The sequence below is a fragment of the Bos taurus genome, chromosome 10, assembly GCF_002263795.3.
Source record: "Bos taurus isolate L1 Dominette 01449 registration number 42190680 breed Hereford chromosome 10, ARS-UCD2.0, whole genome shotgun sequence".
NCBI lineage: Eukaryota > Metazoa > Chordata > Mammalia > Artiodactyla > Bovidae > Bos > Bos taurus.
Genome location: NC_037337.1, coordinates 23,434,216 through 23,448,802, shown reverse-complemented (window position 1 = coordinate 23,448,802; position 14,587 = coordinate 23,434,216). Strand labels below are relative to the sequence as shown.

General features: G+C 42.6%; 2 gene segments (V, D, J or C); both read left to right on the top strand.

Moving 5' to 3' along the window:
- Window positions 1–121: 121 nt before the first annotated feature.
- Window positions 122–1,763, top strand: LOC527826 (T cell receptor alpha variable 38-2/delta variable 8-like). The segment is given in 2 exon segments: window positions 122–1,064; window positions 1,318–1,763. Coding segments are annotated over 2 exon segments (357 nt in total).
- Window positions 1,764–8,233: 6,470 nt separating this feature from the next.
- Window positions 8,234–10,086, top strand: LOC528363 (T cell receptor alpha variable 38-2/delta variable 8-like). The segment is given in 2 exon segments: window positions 8,234–9,135; window positions 9,389–10,086. Coding segments are annotated over 2 exon segments (357 nt in total).
- The last annotated feature ends 4,501 nt before the right edge of the window (window positions 10,087–14,587 follow it).

The window sequence follows — 14,587 nt, the reverse complement described above, 5'->3', positions numbered from 1 at the left end:
ATGGGCAAGCACAGCCTGAAACTAAGGGGGAATTACCACCCCTGCCAGCAAGCACCAACCAGAAGGAATAGAGATGGATGCATACACAGATTCTTGCCTCCCAACGATAGTCCTGAGATGCATCTTGCATGTTTCTTGGAGATGCTGGCAGAATCAAGCCCCAACACTGCGCTATCTACTTTCTCATTTCTGCTTCTTAAGATCACTTCCTAAATAAACTGCCTTCACCTGAATTCTTGCTTTAGGCTCCTTTTTTGGGGTTGCGAGGAGACAAAATTAAAACAGAGGTACTTTAAAATTTTGATAGAGAAAGAACGGAAGAAAGTTCAATGTAAACATTACTGGGCTGATTTCTAACAAGAGCAAGTGGGTGCTTGAGTGATTACGTAACTGGAAAAATAGAAGCTGACACCCTATTTTTTCAAAAGCTAGTGAAATAGATCGTATTTATGAAAATCCAGTCTCTGTAGATGTATGATCGTATCCTTACTTACCAAGTCTCAATTTTTATTAATATCATTATCCCTGTCCCTGAATCTGCTCATCCTCATTATTTAAACCTCATTCCTACTTCTTCTCAAAATATACCTCTATTCCAGTCCGTCTATTGTCCTTACCAACCCATAAGCATCTCAGTCTCTTGAATTTCTTTTCTGGTTTTTCCACTCACCCAAATTTCCCTTTCATGTATATATCAAGCTGGTCAAATCATATTAGTCCCATAAGCACACCTCAAAACTTTATCTCCTCCAAGTTCTTCTCTAATAGTGAATCCTTGAATCCCTTCTCTCCAATGGTCACAGACTCCTTATAGAACAGTTTTCTTGACTAAACCAAGTTCCTTCTGTGCCTCAGTAATTATTTCCATGACCTGAAGAGGGCACTGCTTGCACGGTTGACAACAGAGAATCAACGGCCCATCTGACGAGCCAGTTCCTGTCTTGAAGCCAGGATGTCACCAAGGTTCTGATGAGAACAAGGGACTTTTATCTCCCTGAAGGAGAGAACTGCCAGCATGGCAGGCCCCGGTTTGCTGTGGGCAGCCGTGGTCTCCATCTATCTTGGTAAGGAAAGCATATGTATTTGCTTTTACTAACAGCCACTAGGACTGGGAAGTAGGAAGAAAAATTATTAACACAGGTATCTTGTTACTTCCTCATGGGTCCAAGCTCCAGGGGGCAAGAAAGCTGATGAATTTTATTCAAGTTTAGATCAAGCAGAAGAAAGGTGGGTGGCAATGGGGACCAGCTTGGACATCTGCCTGCTTTCTCTCTCCTGTGACACCCAGTGCAGACCTTTCTCTCCTCCTTCCCACAGGACCCAGTGTGGCCCAGACGGTCACTCAGCCTCAACCACAAGAGTCTGTACAGGAGACAGGCACAGTGACCCTGGACTGTACATATAGCACCAGTGAGAGTGGTTATTATTTGTTCTGGTACAAACAGCCTCCCAGTGGGGAGATGGTTTTCATTATTCGCCAATATGCTTATGAACAACAGAATGCAACCAACGATCGCTACTCTGTGAACTTCCAGAAAGAAGCCAAATCCTTCAGTCTCAGGATCTCAGACTCCCAGCTGGAGGATGCTGCACTGTATTTTTGTGCTTACAGTGGTGCACAGTGAGATGAGCAACGGAGAGAGGCCTACAGAAACCTCAGACCTCAGCATCTGTGCAGAGGTCGGGAGAAGTAGTTGGGGTAAGAGGAACAGAAAACCATTGACTTCTCCTTGAAATAACAGTTGTTTCTATCTAAATATAAGAAACACAGAGAGATGAATGTCTGTGACTTGTAGTCCTTAAATAAATATAATAACATGTATAATACTTTCCTGTTTTACGAGGTGTCTTCATTCATGATATCATCTGTAACCCTCATAGCTTCATATGGTATACATGATCAGTTTGATTTCTGAAGCATTTCTTCCGTCTAGCAAATCTTTATAATTTTCCTGGGAACTCTCACCTCCAAGAATCTTAATCTTTTCCAAGTTGTTCATAGGTGTTTGTCCTTTTAACTGTCCTCCTTGACCAAAACTGAACCTCCTCAGAAAAAGATACCTATTTTAGTACACAACAGTTGTGACAGCATGGACATAACCAGGGAGGGACCCCACTGGTCTCACCACAGACTTAAGAGATAACTTAGGTTGATTTCACTGAACCTGCACCTCTGACTGCCACCTAGGTCACTTTGAACTCCTTGAGCTGATGGTCCAGCAGGCAAAGACAGGAATACTAGATGGAGAGGTTATAGACCCTGATTATCATGGAGTACCAGGTTGTTGCAGCACAATGAAAACAAAAACGAATATGTCTGGAATGCAAGTGTTTCACATGGGGTATTTCTAGGCCCAGTAAAAACAGCAAACGGTCACTGTGGCAACAAGGTCTAAAAAGAACAAACTAAGAACAGAGGCCTCTCAGCAATGAGGGTCTGGGCCACCACACCTGGTAAGAATTTGAGTTTGCTAACGTTCTGTCCCGGCGGCCAACCCTGACCTCTGACGCAGGGTAACTCCTCTCGTCGCGGTCCCTGACCTCGGACGCTGGGTAGCTCCTCTCGGCCGCCCCCCCGACCTTGGACGTGGGGTAGCTCCTCTCGGCCGTTCCTGCACCGTCGCAATCTGGCACTCTCAGCCGCTGCCCCTGACCTCAGATGTGGGGTAACTCCTCTTGGCCGCCGCCCATCAGGCATGGGGTCCTCCCAGCTTCTGCCCCTGACCTTGGACGTAGGGTAGCTCCTTTCGCCTGCGCTTTCACAGCCACCTGCTCTTTGGCCTGCCCCAGCTGCAGGGAGGAGATACCCCACGCCCTTAAGCCCGAGGCCAGGGGAAGTTGGCGGGAGGAGATACCCCACGCCCCAACGCCCGAGGCCAGGGGCAGTGGCCAGGAGGACCAACCCCACGCCATGGCTGCGCGGGCACAGGAGCGCCTAGAGGAGCTATCCCACGTTGAAGGTCAGGAAGGGCGGCGGTGAAGAGATACCCCTCGTCCAAGGTAAGGAGCATTGGCTGCGCTTTGCTGGAGAGGCCGTGAAGAGATACCCTACGCCCAAGGTAAGAGAAATCCAAGTAAGACGGTAGGTGTTGTAAGAGGGCATCAGAGGGCAGACACACTGAAACCATAATCACAGAAAACTAGTCAATCTAATCACATTAGGACCATAGCCTTGTCTAACTCAATGAAACTAAGCCATGCTCATGGGGCAACCCAAGGTGGGCAGATCATGGTCGAGAGATTTGACAGAATGTGGCCCACTGGAGAAGGGAATGGCAAACCACTTCATTATTCTTGCCTTGAGAACCCCATGAACAGTATGAAAAGGCAGAATGATAGGATACTTAAAGAGAGACTCCCCAGGTCAGTAGGTGCCCAAGATGCTACTGGAGATCAGTGGAGAAATAACTCCAGAAAGAATGAAGTGTTGGAGACAAAGCAAAAAGAATACCCAGCTGAGGATGTCACTGGAGATAGAAGCAAGGTCAGATGCTGTAAAGAGCAATATTGCATAGGAACCTGGAATGTCAGGTCCATGAATCAAGGCAAACTGGAAGTGGTCAAACAAGAGATGGCAAGAGTGAATGTTGGCATTCTAGAAATCAGCCAACTGAAATGGACTGGAATGGGTGAATTTAACTCAGATGACCATTATATCTACTACTGCGGGCAGGAATCCCTCAGAAGAAATGGAGTAGCCATCATGGTCAACAAGAGTCCGAAATGCAGTAGTTGGATGCACTCTCAAAAACGACAGAATGATCTCTGATCGTTTCCAAGGCAAACCATTCAATATCAGAGTAATCCAAGTCTATGCCCCAACCAGTAATGGTGAAGAAGCTGAAGTTGAACGGTTCTATGAAGACCTACAAGGACTTTTAGAACTAACACCCAAAAAGATGTCCTTTTCATTATAGGGGACTGGAATGCAAAAGTAGGAAGTCAAGAAACACCTGGAGTAACAGGCAAATTTGGCCTTGGAATACGGAATGAAGCAGGGCAAAGACTAATAGAGTTTTGCCAAGAAAATGCACTGGTCAAAGCAAACACCCTCTTCCAACAACACAAGAGAAGACTCTATACATGGACATCACCAGATGGTCAACACCAAAATCAGATTGATTATATTCTTTGCAGCCAAAGATGGAGAAGCTCTATACAGTCAGCAAAAACAAGACCAGGAGCTGACTGTGGCTCAGATCATGACTCCTTATTGCCAAATTCAGATTTAAATTGAAGAAAGTAGAGAAAAACACTAGCCCATTCAGGTATGACCTAAATCAAATCCCTTATGATTATACAGTGGAAGTGAGAAATAGATTTAAGGGCCTAGATCTGATAGATAGAGTGCCTGATGAGCTATGGAATGAGGTTCGTGACTTTGTACAGGAAACAGGGATCAAGACCATCCCCATGGAAAAGAAATGCAAAAAAGCAAAATGGCTGTCTGGGGAGGCCTTAAAAATAGCTGTGAAAAGAAGAGAAGCAAAAAGCAAAGGAGAAAAGGAAAGATATAAGCATCTGAATGCAGAGTTCCAAAGAATAGCAAGAAGAGATAAGAAAGCCTTCTTCAGCAATCAATGCAAAGAAATAGAGGAAAACAATAGAATGGGAAAGACTAGAGATCTCTTCAAGAAAATCAGAGATACCAAGGGAACATTTCATGCAAAGATGGGCTTGATAAAGGACAGAAATGGTATGGACCTAACAGAAGCAGAAGATATTAAGAAGAGATGGCAAGAATACACAGAAGAACTGTACAAAAAACATCTTCACGACCCAGATAATCACGATGGTGTGATCACTCACCTAGAGCCAGATATCCTGGAATGTGAAGTCAAGTGGGCCTTAGAAAGCATCACTATGAACAAAGCTAGTGGAGGTGATAGAATTCCAGTTGAGCTATTCCAAATCCTGAAAGATGATGCTGTGAAAGTGCTGCACTCAATATGCCAGAAAATTTGGAAAACTCAGCAGTGGCCACAGGAATGGAAAAGGTCCATTCCCAAAGAAAGGCATGCCAAAGAATGCTCAAACTACCACACAATTGCACTCATCTCACATGCTAGTAAAGTAATACTTAAAATTCTTCAAGCCAGGCTTCAGCAATATGTGAACCGTGAACTTCCTGATGTTCAAGCTGGTTTTAGAAAAGGCAGAGGAACCAGAGATCAAATTGCCAACATCCGCTGGATCACGGAAAAAGCAAGAGAGTTCCAGAAAAACATCTATTTCTGCTGTATTGACTATGCCAAAGCCTTTGACTGTGTGGATCACAATAAACGGTGGAAAATTCTGAAAGAGATGGGAATACCACACCACCTGATCTGCCTCTTGAGAAATTTGTACACAGGTCAGGAAGCAACTGTTAGAACTGGACATGGAACAACAGATTGGTTCCAAATAGGAAAAGGAGTACGTCAAGGCTGTATACTGTCACCCTGCTTATTTAACTTATATGCAGAGTACATCATGAGAAATGCTGGACTAGAAGAAACACAAGCTGGAATCAAGATTGCCAGGAGAAATATCAATAACCTCAGCTATGCAGATGACACCACCCTTATGGCAGAAAGTGAAGAGGAACTAAAAAGCCTCTTGATGAAGGTCAAAGTGGAGAGTGAAAAAGTTGGCTTAAAGCTCAACATTCAGAAAATTAAGATCATGGCATCTGGTCCCATCACTTCATGGGAAATAGATGGGGAAACAGTAGAAACAGTGTCAGACTTTATTTTTCTGGGCTCCAAAATCACTGCAGATGGTGACTGCAACCATGAAATTAAAAGACGCTTACTCCTTGAAAGGAAAGTTATGACCAACCTAGACAGCATATTCAAAAGCAGAGACATTACTTTGCCAACAAAGGTTTGTCCAGTCAAGGCTATGGTTTTTCCTGTGGTCATGTATGGATGTGAGAGTTGGATTGTGAAGAAGGCTAAGCACCGAAGAATTGATGCTTTTGAACTGTGCTGTTGGAGAAGACTCTTGAGAGTCCCTTGGACTGCAAGGAGATCCAACCAGTCCATTCTAAAGGAGATCAGCCTTGGGTGTTCTTTGGAAGGAATGATGCTAAAGCTGAAACTCCAGTACTTTGGCTACCTCATGGGAAGAGTTGACTCATTGGAAGAGTCTCTGATGCTGGGAGAGATTGGGGGCAAGAGGAAAAGGGGAGGACAGAGGATGAGATGGCTGGATGGCATCACTGACTCGATGGACATGAGTCTGAGTGAACTCCGGGAGTTTGTGATGGACAGGGAGGCCTGGTGTGCTGCGATTCATGGGGTCACAAAGAGTCAGACACGACTGAGCAACTGATCTGATCTGATCTGATCTGAAAGTTCTGTCTGATATACAGAAATTTAGAGAACATCACAGAGGAGGGAGAAGGTGAGTACCTCTTAAAGGAGTGGGGCCTGAAGCTCAGGTCATACCACCTCGTGTATCAAGTGTTTCAGATGGATTGCAGCCTGCCACGACCTTGAATACTCAGAGACCCAGTGTAAATAACATGTGACAAGCACACATCTGTGTACTGTCAAAGCGAGCTCTGTAACAAATATCTTATGTGCCTTATTGTCACATCCAAATACCTAGGTCTGATGTTATCAATAGCTGTGACAAATCTGTGGACATGGGGACTCATCTCAAGCTGATAACATGCAACATGAAGCATCCACTGTGTCTTAGTTTTAATTCGTACCCCAGGGCCTTTTCTGATTCCTTGGGAGCTCATTCAGTCCATGGGCAAGCACAGCCTGAAACTAAAGGGGAATTACTACCCCTGCCAGCAAGCACCAACCAGAAGGAATAGAGATGGATGCATAGACAGATTCTTGCCTCCCAACGATAGTCCTGAGATGCATCTTGTATGTTTCTTGGAGATGCTGGCAGAATCAAGCCCCAATACTGTGCTATCTACTTTCTCATATCTGCTTCTTAAGATCACTTCCTACATAAACTGCCTTCACCTGAATTCTTGCTTTAGGCTCCTTTTTTGGGGTTGCGAGGAGACAAAATTAAAACAGAGGTGTTTTAAAATTTTGATAGAGAAAGAACGGAAGAAAGTTCAAGGTGAACTTTACTGGGCTGATTTCTAGCAAGAGCAGGCAGGTACTTGAGTGATTACCTAACTGGACAAATAGAAGCTGACGCCTTATTTTTTCAAAAGCTAGTGAAATAGATCGTATTTATGAAAATCCAGTCTCTGTAGATGTATGATCGTATCCTTACTTACCAATCTCAATTTTTATTAATATCATTATCCCTGTCTGCCGGGGTCCAGCCCCGGTTGTTCCAGGGAATTCGAAGGGGAGATGGCTTCAGCAATCAGGAAACAATAGCTTTAATTAAATATTAATTAGAGGTATAAAGAGTAATAAAATAAGGATAGCTCAGTGAGAAAATTCAGTGGAGAAAAGAGGCTGAATAACTTGGTTTATGCGGAAAACCAATAAAACTTCAAGACAAGAAGTTTGCACCACCCATGTAGGCCACAGGCATCTTCCCATTCTCCCAAGGGAGAGGAGACACTAAGGCCTCCCTGATCGGATCTTAGAAGCCCAGGAAAAATTAGTAGGTTTGTCGGGCTTCCGCGCTCCAGATGGGAATTCAGCCAGAAGGTGAAAGAAAGAATGACATGAGGAGACCAGTCTTTCGAGGAACTGATCCCATTCTTTATTTTCCAGGGTCTGTTTTTATACACAGAGATGTAATACAAAAGTCACGTGGGGTCAGCAGTCCTGACTTTTATCAAAATCAGATGCTTCATACAAATGTATACAAAGGTCTTAGAGGTGTTACATCATCTTCTGGCCAGGGGGCCTGCTGACAATTTATGACCCTCTCTTTGTGACAGCAGTCAGTCAACCAGAACACGTATTTCTCCAGGGGTGATTATTCTTAAAACAGATGCCACCTTCCTAAGGCATCAGATAAAGTTACATTCCTATAGGGTTAGGGTATAGTGGGTTTTAATTAAGGAAAGAATTTGCTTAGCCTAAGGTCTAACGTGATTAATATCAAAGGTTAATACTTATTTCTCTTATATGTTAGTTATATTCATTAATGTGTATAAGGGGCAAGGGATATGGAGATGTAGCAGCAAATTTTGGCTCAACAATGAAACCCTCCACCGGTATAATTCCTAACTAGCCCACTAGTACTATAGTAAAAATTTTCTAACTTCTCAAAAAACTCTGTTTTTAAAAGGTTTAAAGCATCTCGTGCCTCTCACGGCTGGGAGGCTGTGAACAATCTGTGAACTTCTGTGAACAATTTGTCCGGCCACAAACCTGTCAGGCAGGCTAGAGAACCTTCAGAGGAGTTTGTAGGTTGAAACACTCCTGTCATGCCCAGGAATTATTATTAACTGGAGCTGTAAGTTAACTCTTTTTCAGAGCAAGGTGGTAGGGGACAGCCCCCCATAAAGTCAGAGGTGTAGGTGAGAGCACAAAGCAGTAAAGTAGGCAGACTCTGGTTTTGGGGGTAGATGCTCGAGAATTTCCAGGGGGACTCCTGAGGCTCGATCCCACCTTTGCGTATGCCGAGCCTCCTTCCTCATGACCTTTGCCACAGGCAGAGATCCTCACGCTGGCTCCCGGCACCTGTCCCTGAATCTGCTCATCCTCATTATTTAAACCTCATTCCTACTTCTTCTCAAAATATACCTCTATTCCAGTCTATTCTCCTTACCAACCCATAAGCGTCTCAGTCTCTTGAATTTCTTTTCTGGTTTTTCCACTCACCCAAATTTCCCTTTCATGTATATATCAGGCTGGTCAAATCATATTGGTCCCATAAGCACACCTCAAAACTTTATCTCCTCCAAGTTCTCTAATAGTGAATCCTTGAACCCCTTCTCTCCAATGGTCACAGACTCCTTATAGAACAGTTTTCTTGACTAAACCAAGTTCCTTCTGTGCCTCAGTAATTATTTCCATGACCTGAAGAGGGCACTGCTTGCACGGTTGACAACAGAGAATCAACGGCCCATCTGACGAGCCAGTTCCTGTCTTGAAGCCAGGATGTCACCAAGGTTCTGATGAGAACAAGGGACTTTTATCTCCCTGAAGGAGAGAACTGCCAGCATGGCAGGCCCCGGTTTGCTGTGGGCAGCCGTGGTCTCCATCTATCTTGGTAAGGAAAGCATATGTATTTGCTTTTACTAACAGCCACTAGGACTGGGAAGTAGGAAGAAAAATTATTAACACAGGTATCTTGTTACTTCCTCATGGGTCCAAGCTCCAGGGGGCAAGAAAGCTGATGAATTTTATTCAAGTTTAGATCAAGCAGAAGAAAGGTGGGTGGCAATGGGGACCAGCTTGGACATCTGCCTGCTTTCTCTCTCCTGTGACACCCAGTGCAGACCTTTCTCTCCTCCTTCCCACAGGACCCAGTGTGGCCCAGACAGTCACTCAGCCTCAACCACAAGAGTCTGTACAGGAGACAGGCACAGTGACCCTGGACTGTACATATAGCACCAGTGAGAGTGGTTATTATTTGTTCTGGTACAAACAGCCTCCCAGTGGGGAGATGGTTTTCATTATTCGCCAAAATGCTTATGAACAACAGAATGCAACCAACGATCGCTACTCTGTGAACTTCCAGAAAGAAGCCAAATCCTTCAGTCTCAAGATCTCAGACTCCCAGCTGGAGGATGCTGCAATGTATTTCTGTGCTTACAGTGGTGCACAGTGAGATAAGCAACGGAAAGAGGCCTACAGAAACCTCAGACCTCAGCATATGTGCAGAGGTCGGGGGAAGTAGCTGGGGTAAAAGGAACAGAAAATTATGGACTTCTGTAGAGGAAAAAAATATTATTCCATCTGCCTATAGGAAACACAAAGGATATCTATAAGCTGAAGTTCTCAAAATAGTAATAAAAATAATGGAGGTACATAATGCTTTATAAAGTATTTACATTCATATGCATTTAACTTTCAAGACCCTGTTGATAGGAGAGGTCAGATATTCTGTGTCACTACCATCCAGGGATTTTTATAGCTCTAACTAAAGCTGTATTCTCTATCTGCATGTTCCATGATTATATCCAAGTCAATATATCTGAAACCAAATGTTTCATACTCCCCATAAATCTTATTTGTTATTTTCCTCAGCTTTGATCAGGATTAAAACACACAATAAAAAATCTTCTATTTCTGGGCTTGGAGAATTTCTTCATCACTTACCCCCCAGCCTGGGCTGTCTAATTTTGTGGTGTGTGTGTGTGCACCCACATCTAATTTCTTTATAATTACAAAACAGTGTGACAAACTACATCACATTTATCTCATTGTTTCCGTTTCTGACTTCAACCTAATTCCACCCTCTTTTTCTCAAATTTCCTTAAAGCACAATTGGCCTGATCTAGAACGTAAGGAAAGAGAACACGTCCAAAGGGATTTCATGTGCTGCTAGTACTTGTCAGCAAATGCAAATTAATAATGTTTAAAAAACAAAAAGGTTAACCTCTGGTTATGCTACCACTGCTTCTGGGATGTGGTGAGCCATTTAGAAGAACCAGGTCTAAAGGTGGGGCCAAGCAGCTGCCATAGCCAGAGTCACCACCTAACATCCCCCGAGAAACTGGGAATGTCTGGACCTGGAAATGATTCCACCTTACTTATGTGAAAGGGAAAAAATAATAAAATCAAAAAAAATGATGCCAATATTTCTTTGTATGTCCATAATCCGCCCTCCCCAGTACATAGCTATGAAGACCCTCCCTCCTGGAGCATTTAATTCTATCTGCCCACTTTGAGTGAATGATAAAGTTGGAAAAGATATTCCATGACTGAAATAGTTAAGCCTTGAGAGGGTTCCAGACCTTCAGAATGCTCCAGAGAGGGGTTTCCATGAAAAATCAGGGAAGACAAATCAGCCAAAGATTTTTTTTTTTTTTTTTTTGCTTTCTTCTGAAGTCCTGATGGAAAAGGAAATCAACACTGACAGTACAAAAATTAGTGCTAAATGTTATAAATTGTGCTTTCTTTTTCTTTCTACTGTTCTAGATCAATGACTCTAGGGTAGACGTGGCATGTAGCAATCACCTGGGAGTTAAAGACTACAGTCTTCATCCTCAAACCTTGAGAATAACCACAGTTACATTGTTACTATGGGAGTGTTCAGTTCACTTCAGTTCAGTTCAGTCACTCAGTCGTGTCTGACTCTTTGCTACCCCATGGACTGCAGTACACCAGGCCTCCCTGTCCATCACCAACTCCCAGAGTTTATTCAAACTCATATCCACTGATTCATGTCCATGGGAGTGTTTCACAACCATAAATTATGCTAAGATGGTAAAAAGTTTGATTAACCCCATTTCATTGAAGTTCATCTTTTTAAAGCAGAGTTGATTAAGATGTTTACCTAATTTAAACTGTTTAAGCAAATAATTCTGTTTGGAATAATGAATGGAAAAGTATGTTATATGCCCTCAGTTAATAGGATCGGGGAACAATGAATCTACTGGGGGCACTACCCCTCCTAATGACACTTCACATGAACTTTAGGCAAAGCTAACTACTAGATACATGACTGACTTTCCCTGATTATACACTATAAAAGCTTATTGCTTGTTAAAAATGGAAATACCATGCTCATTGGCAACTAGCCATTTCCTAACGGCCCCTTACATGCTCACTTCCAACCCCAACCATTTTGGCTGTCTTGGTTCCTCTCCCAAACTTATTCATGACCCAGCAACTAAAGAGAAAATGCTTTGCACAGCCAGCAAATTAAACAGTGGAATAGCTTGGAATCCTCACCAGGATTCTGTTCAACACTCTGACTTTCTCCCCACAACCTGTGTCTGTTCTGATATCCATACCAAATAACAAACAGGTTATTAAATATTGGGTTATGAGTTTTTAATATCACCCCAGCCTAGAAGGAAATACAACATATACCATAGCATACTATAACAAATTGTCTACTAGGCAAGAGTGAGCTAATGCAGGTTAATAAAGAAATAAGTTAAAAATGTAAAAATTTTTTGTCATGCAGACATATTCATAAAATAAAAGTCTGATAGATACACAGGTATCAGCTAATCTGATCCTTAATTTTGCCTCGTTCACTTTTCTACCTACTGTCTGGGCAGGAATATCCTGTCCTGCTTCTGTGATGAACAGATGTTCTGAATCCCAGTTTCTAATATGGTGGGTGGAGGGGGTAGGTAGGGGATCTTCCCATCAGTTCAGTTCAGTCGTTCAGTCATGTCTGACTCTTTGTGACCCCATGGACTGCAGTACGCCAGGACTCCCTGTCCATCACCAACTCCCAGAGTTTACTCAAACTCATGTCCATTGAGTCGATGATGCCATCCAATCATCTCATCCTTGGTCGTCCCCTTCTCCTCCTGCCTTCAATCTTTCCCAGCATCACAGTCTTTTCAAATGAGTCAGTTCTTCACATCAGGTGCCAAATATTGGAGTTTCAGCTTCAACATCAATCTTTCTGATGAATATTCAGGACTGATCTCCTTTAGGATAGACTGGTTGGATCTCCTTGCAGTCCAAGGGACTCTCAAGTCTTCTCCAACACAGTAGTTCAAAAGCATCAATTCTTCTGCACTCAGCTTTATAGTCCAACTCTCACATCCATACATGACTACTGGAAAAACCATAGCTTGATTAGAAGATCCTTTGTTGGCAAAGTAATGTTTCTGCTTTTTAATGTGCTGTCTAGGTTGGTCATAACTTTTCTTCCAAGGAGTAAGCGTCTTTTAATTTCATGGCTGCAATCACCATCTGCAGGGATTTTGGAGCCCCCCAAAAATAGTCTCTCACTGTTTCCACTGTTTCCCCATCTATTTGCCATGAAGTGGTGGGACCAGATGCCATGATCTTAGTTTTCTGAATGTTGAGTTTTAAGCCAACCTTTCCCTCTCATCTTTCACTTTCATCAAGAGGCTCTTTAGTTCTTCTTCGCTTTCTGCCATAAGGGTGGTGTCATCTGCATATCTGAGGTTATTGATATTTCTCCCGGAAATGTTGATTCCAGCTTATGCTTCATCCAGCCCAGCTTTTCTCATGATGTCCTCTGCATTTAAGTTAAATAAGCAGGGTGACAATATACAGCCTTGATGTACTCCTTTCCTATTTGGAACCTGTCTGTTGTTCCATGTGCAGTTCTAACTGTTGCTTCCTGAACTGCATACAGATTTCTCAAGAGGCAGTGGGGAGTATTAGTTTGTTGGAGTGGCCCACATAACTAAGGAAGCTTGTTTCCTCACTAGGTAACCAGTTTATTATGAAAGCATACAAGTCAGGAACAGCCAGGTAGAAGAGATGGGTAGGGCAAGATATGAAGAAAGGAAAGCTTTCAAGCTCATCTTCAGCACACCACTCTTCCTGAATCTCCACCTGTTCACCAACCCAGAGGCTCTATGAACCCCAGCCTTAAGGCGTTTTATAGGGGCTTCATTGTTTAGATATGACTGATTAAATCATTGTCCATTGGCAATAGATTCAACAGCTGCATCCCCTCTCTGGAGATCAGGGGGATGGGCCTACAAGTTGCAACCCTCTAATCACAGGGTTGGCTCCTCTGTCAACCAGCCACTGTCTTTAGGTGCTTTCTGAAAATCACCTCGTTAACATAATATAAGATAACTTTAAGGCTCTTGCCACAAGAAATTCCAAGAGTTTTAGGTGCCAGAAATGGAATGAAGATCAGATATCCATTTCTTATCATAAACCAAAACATCACATGTGCTTAGGTTAGTATTTGCTTAAGAACATGGTCAGAATAGAACTTTTAGGTGTTGAGACCACATTAGGATATTTTGATTCCTATTAATATGCTTTGCTAACACTGTTTTTCTGCTTTGGTTACTAACAAAACCGAGAGTATGGAGCTTTCATGTTCTTTCTCTCCTAACACAGTTCTTTGTCTCACTTCTCTTTAGAAGCTTCATTGTCTCTGCAACATCAGGAATGGGCACGTTCCACTGACTGCAGCAACGGAAGTCTACCCTTTGGCAGAAGGAAATTTCTGCTTAATGGGAAGGCTGATGCAGATAACCTTTTCTAGAAGCTCAGAATTACACTGATCATTTCTCGCACAGAACATTTGCAATTTCAGAAAGGTGAGTGATGTCAGATCTAAAAATCTTTGGTTCTGTCTTACTTCATTTAGATTCAGATTTAAGGGGAAACACTGGAGAAGTCTCATGAATTTCAATGAGTGCTATTTTCCACCAATCTGTAGAAGATATAAATTAAAAGAATGGTTAAAGCATTAACCAAAATGGACATTGCCAGTAATTCTGCACTGTCATCAAAGCATGTATGTTTGTAAGCCAATCAGCACTTTAGATGAGTGATAGAATTTAGAAAACTATAAAACCTTCACACATTTTTAAGATGACTTCTAAAATATTTTATAATTACTTTAAATGTTTAAGTAGCTCTAAAGGTTATAAATTCCACTGCAGTATAAATATTGACATTCTCAAATAAAACTCATATAATAGCTTATAAATATATGCAATGAAATCTTAATATCAAAGTAATCTGATATCCATCAACATCCAATTAAAACTCATGAACAAGATATCATGTTACTCTTTTCTTTTCTTAAAATC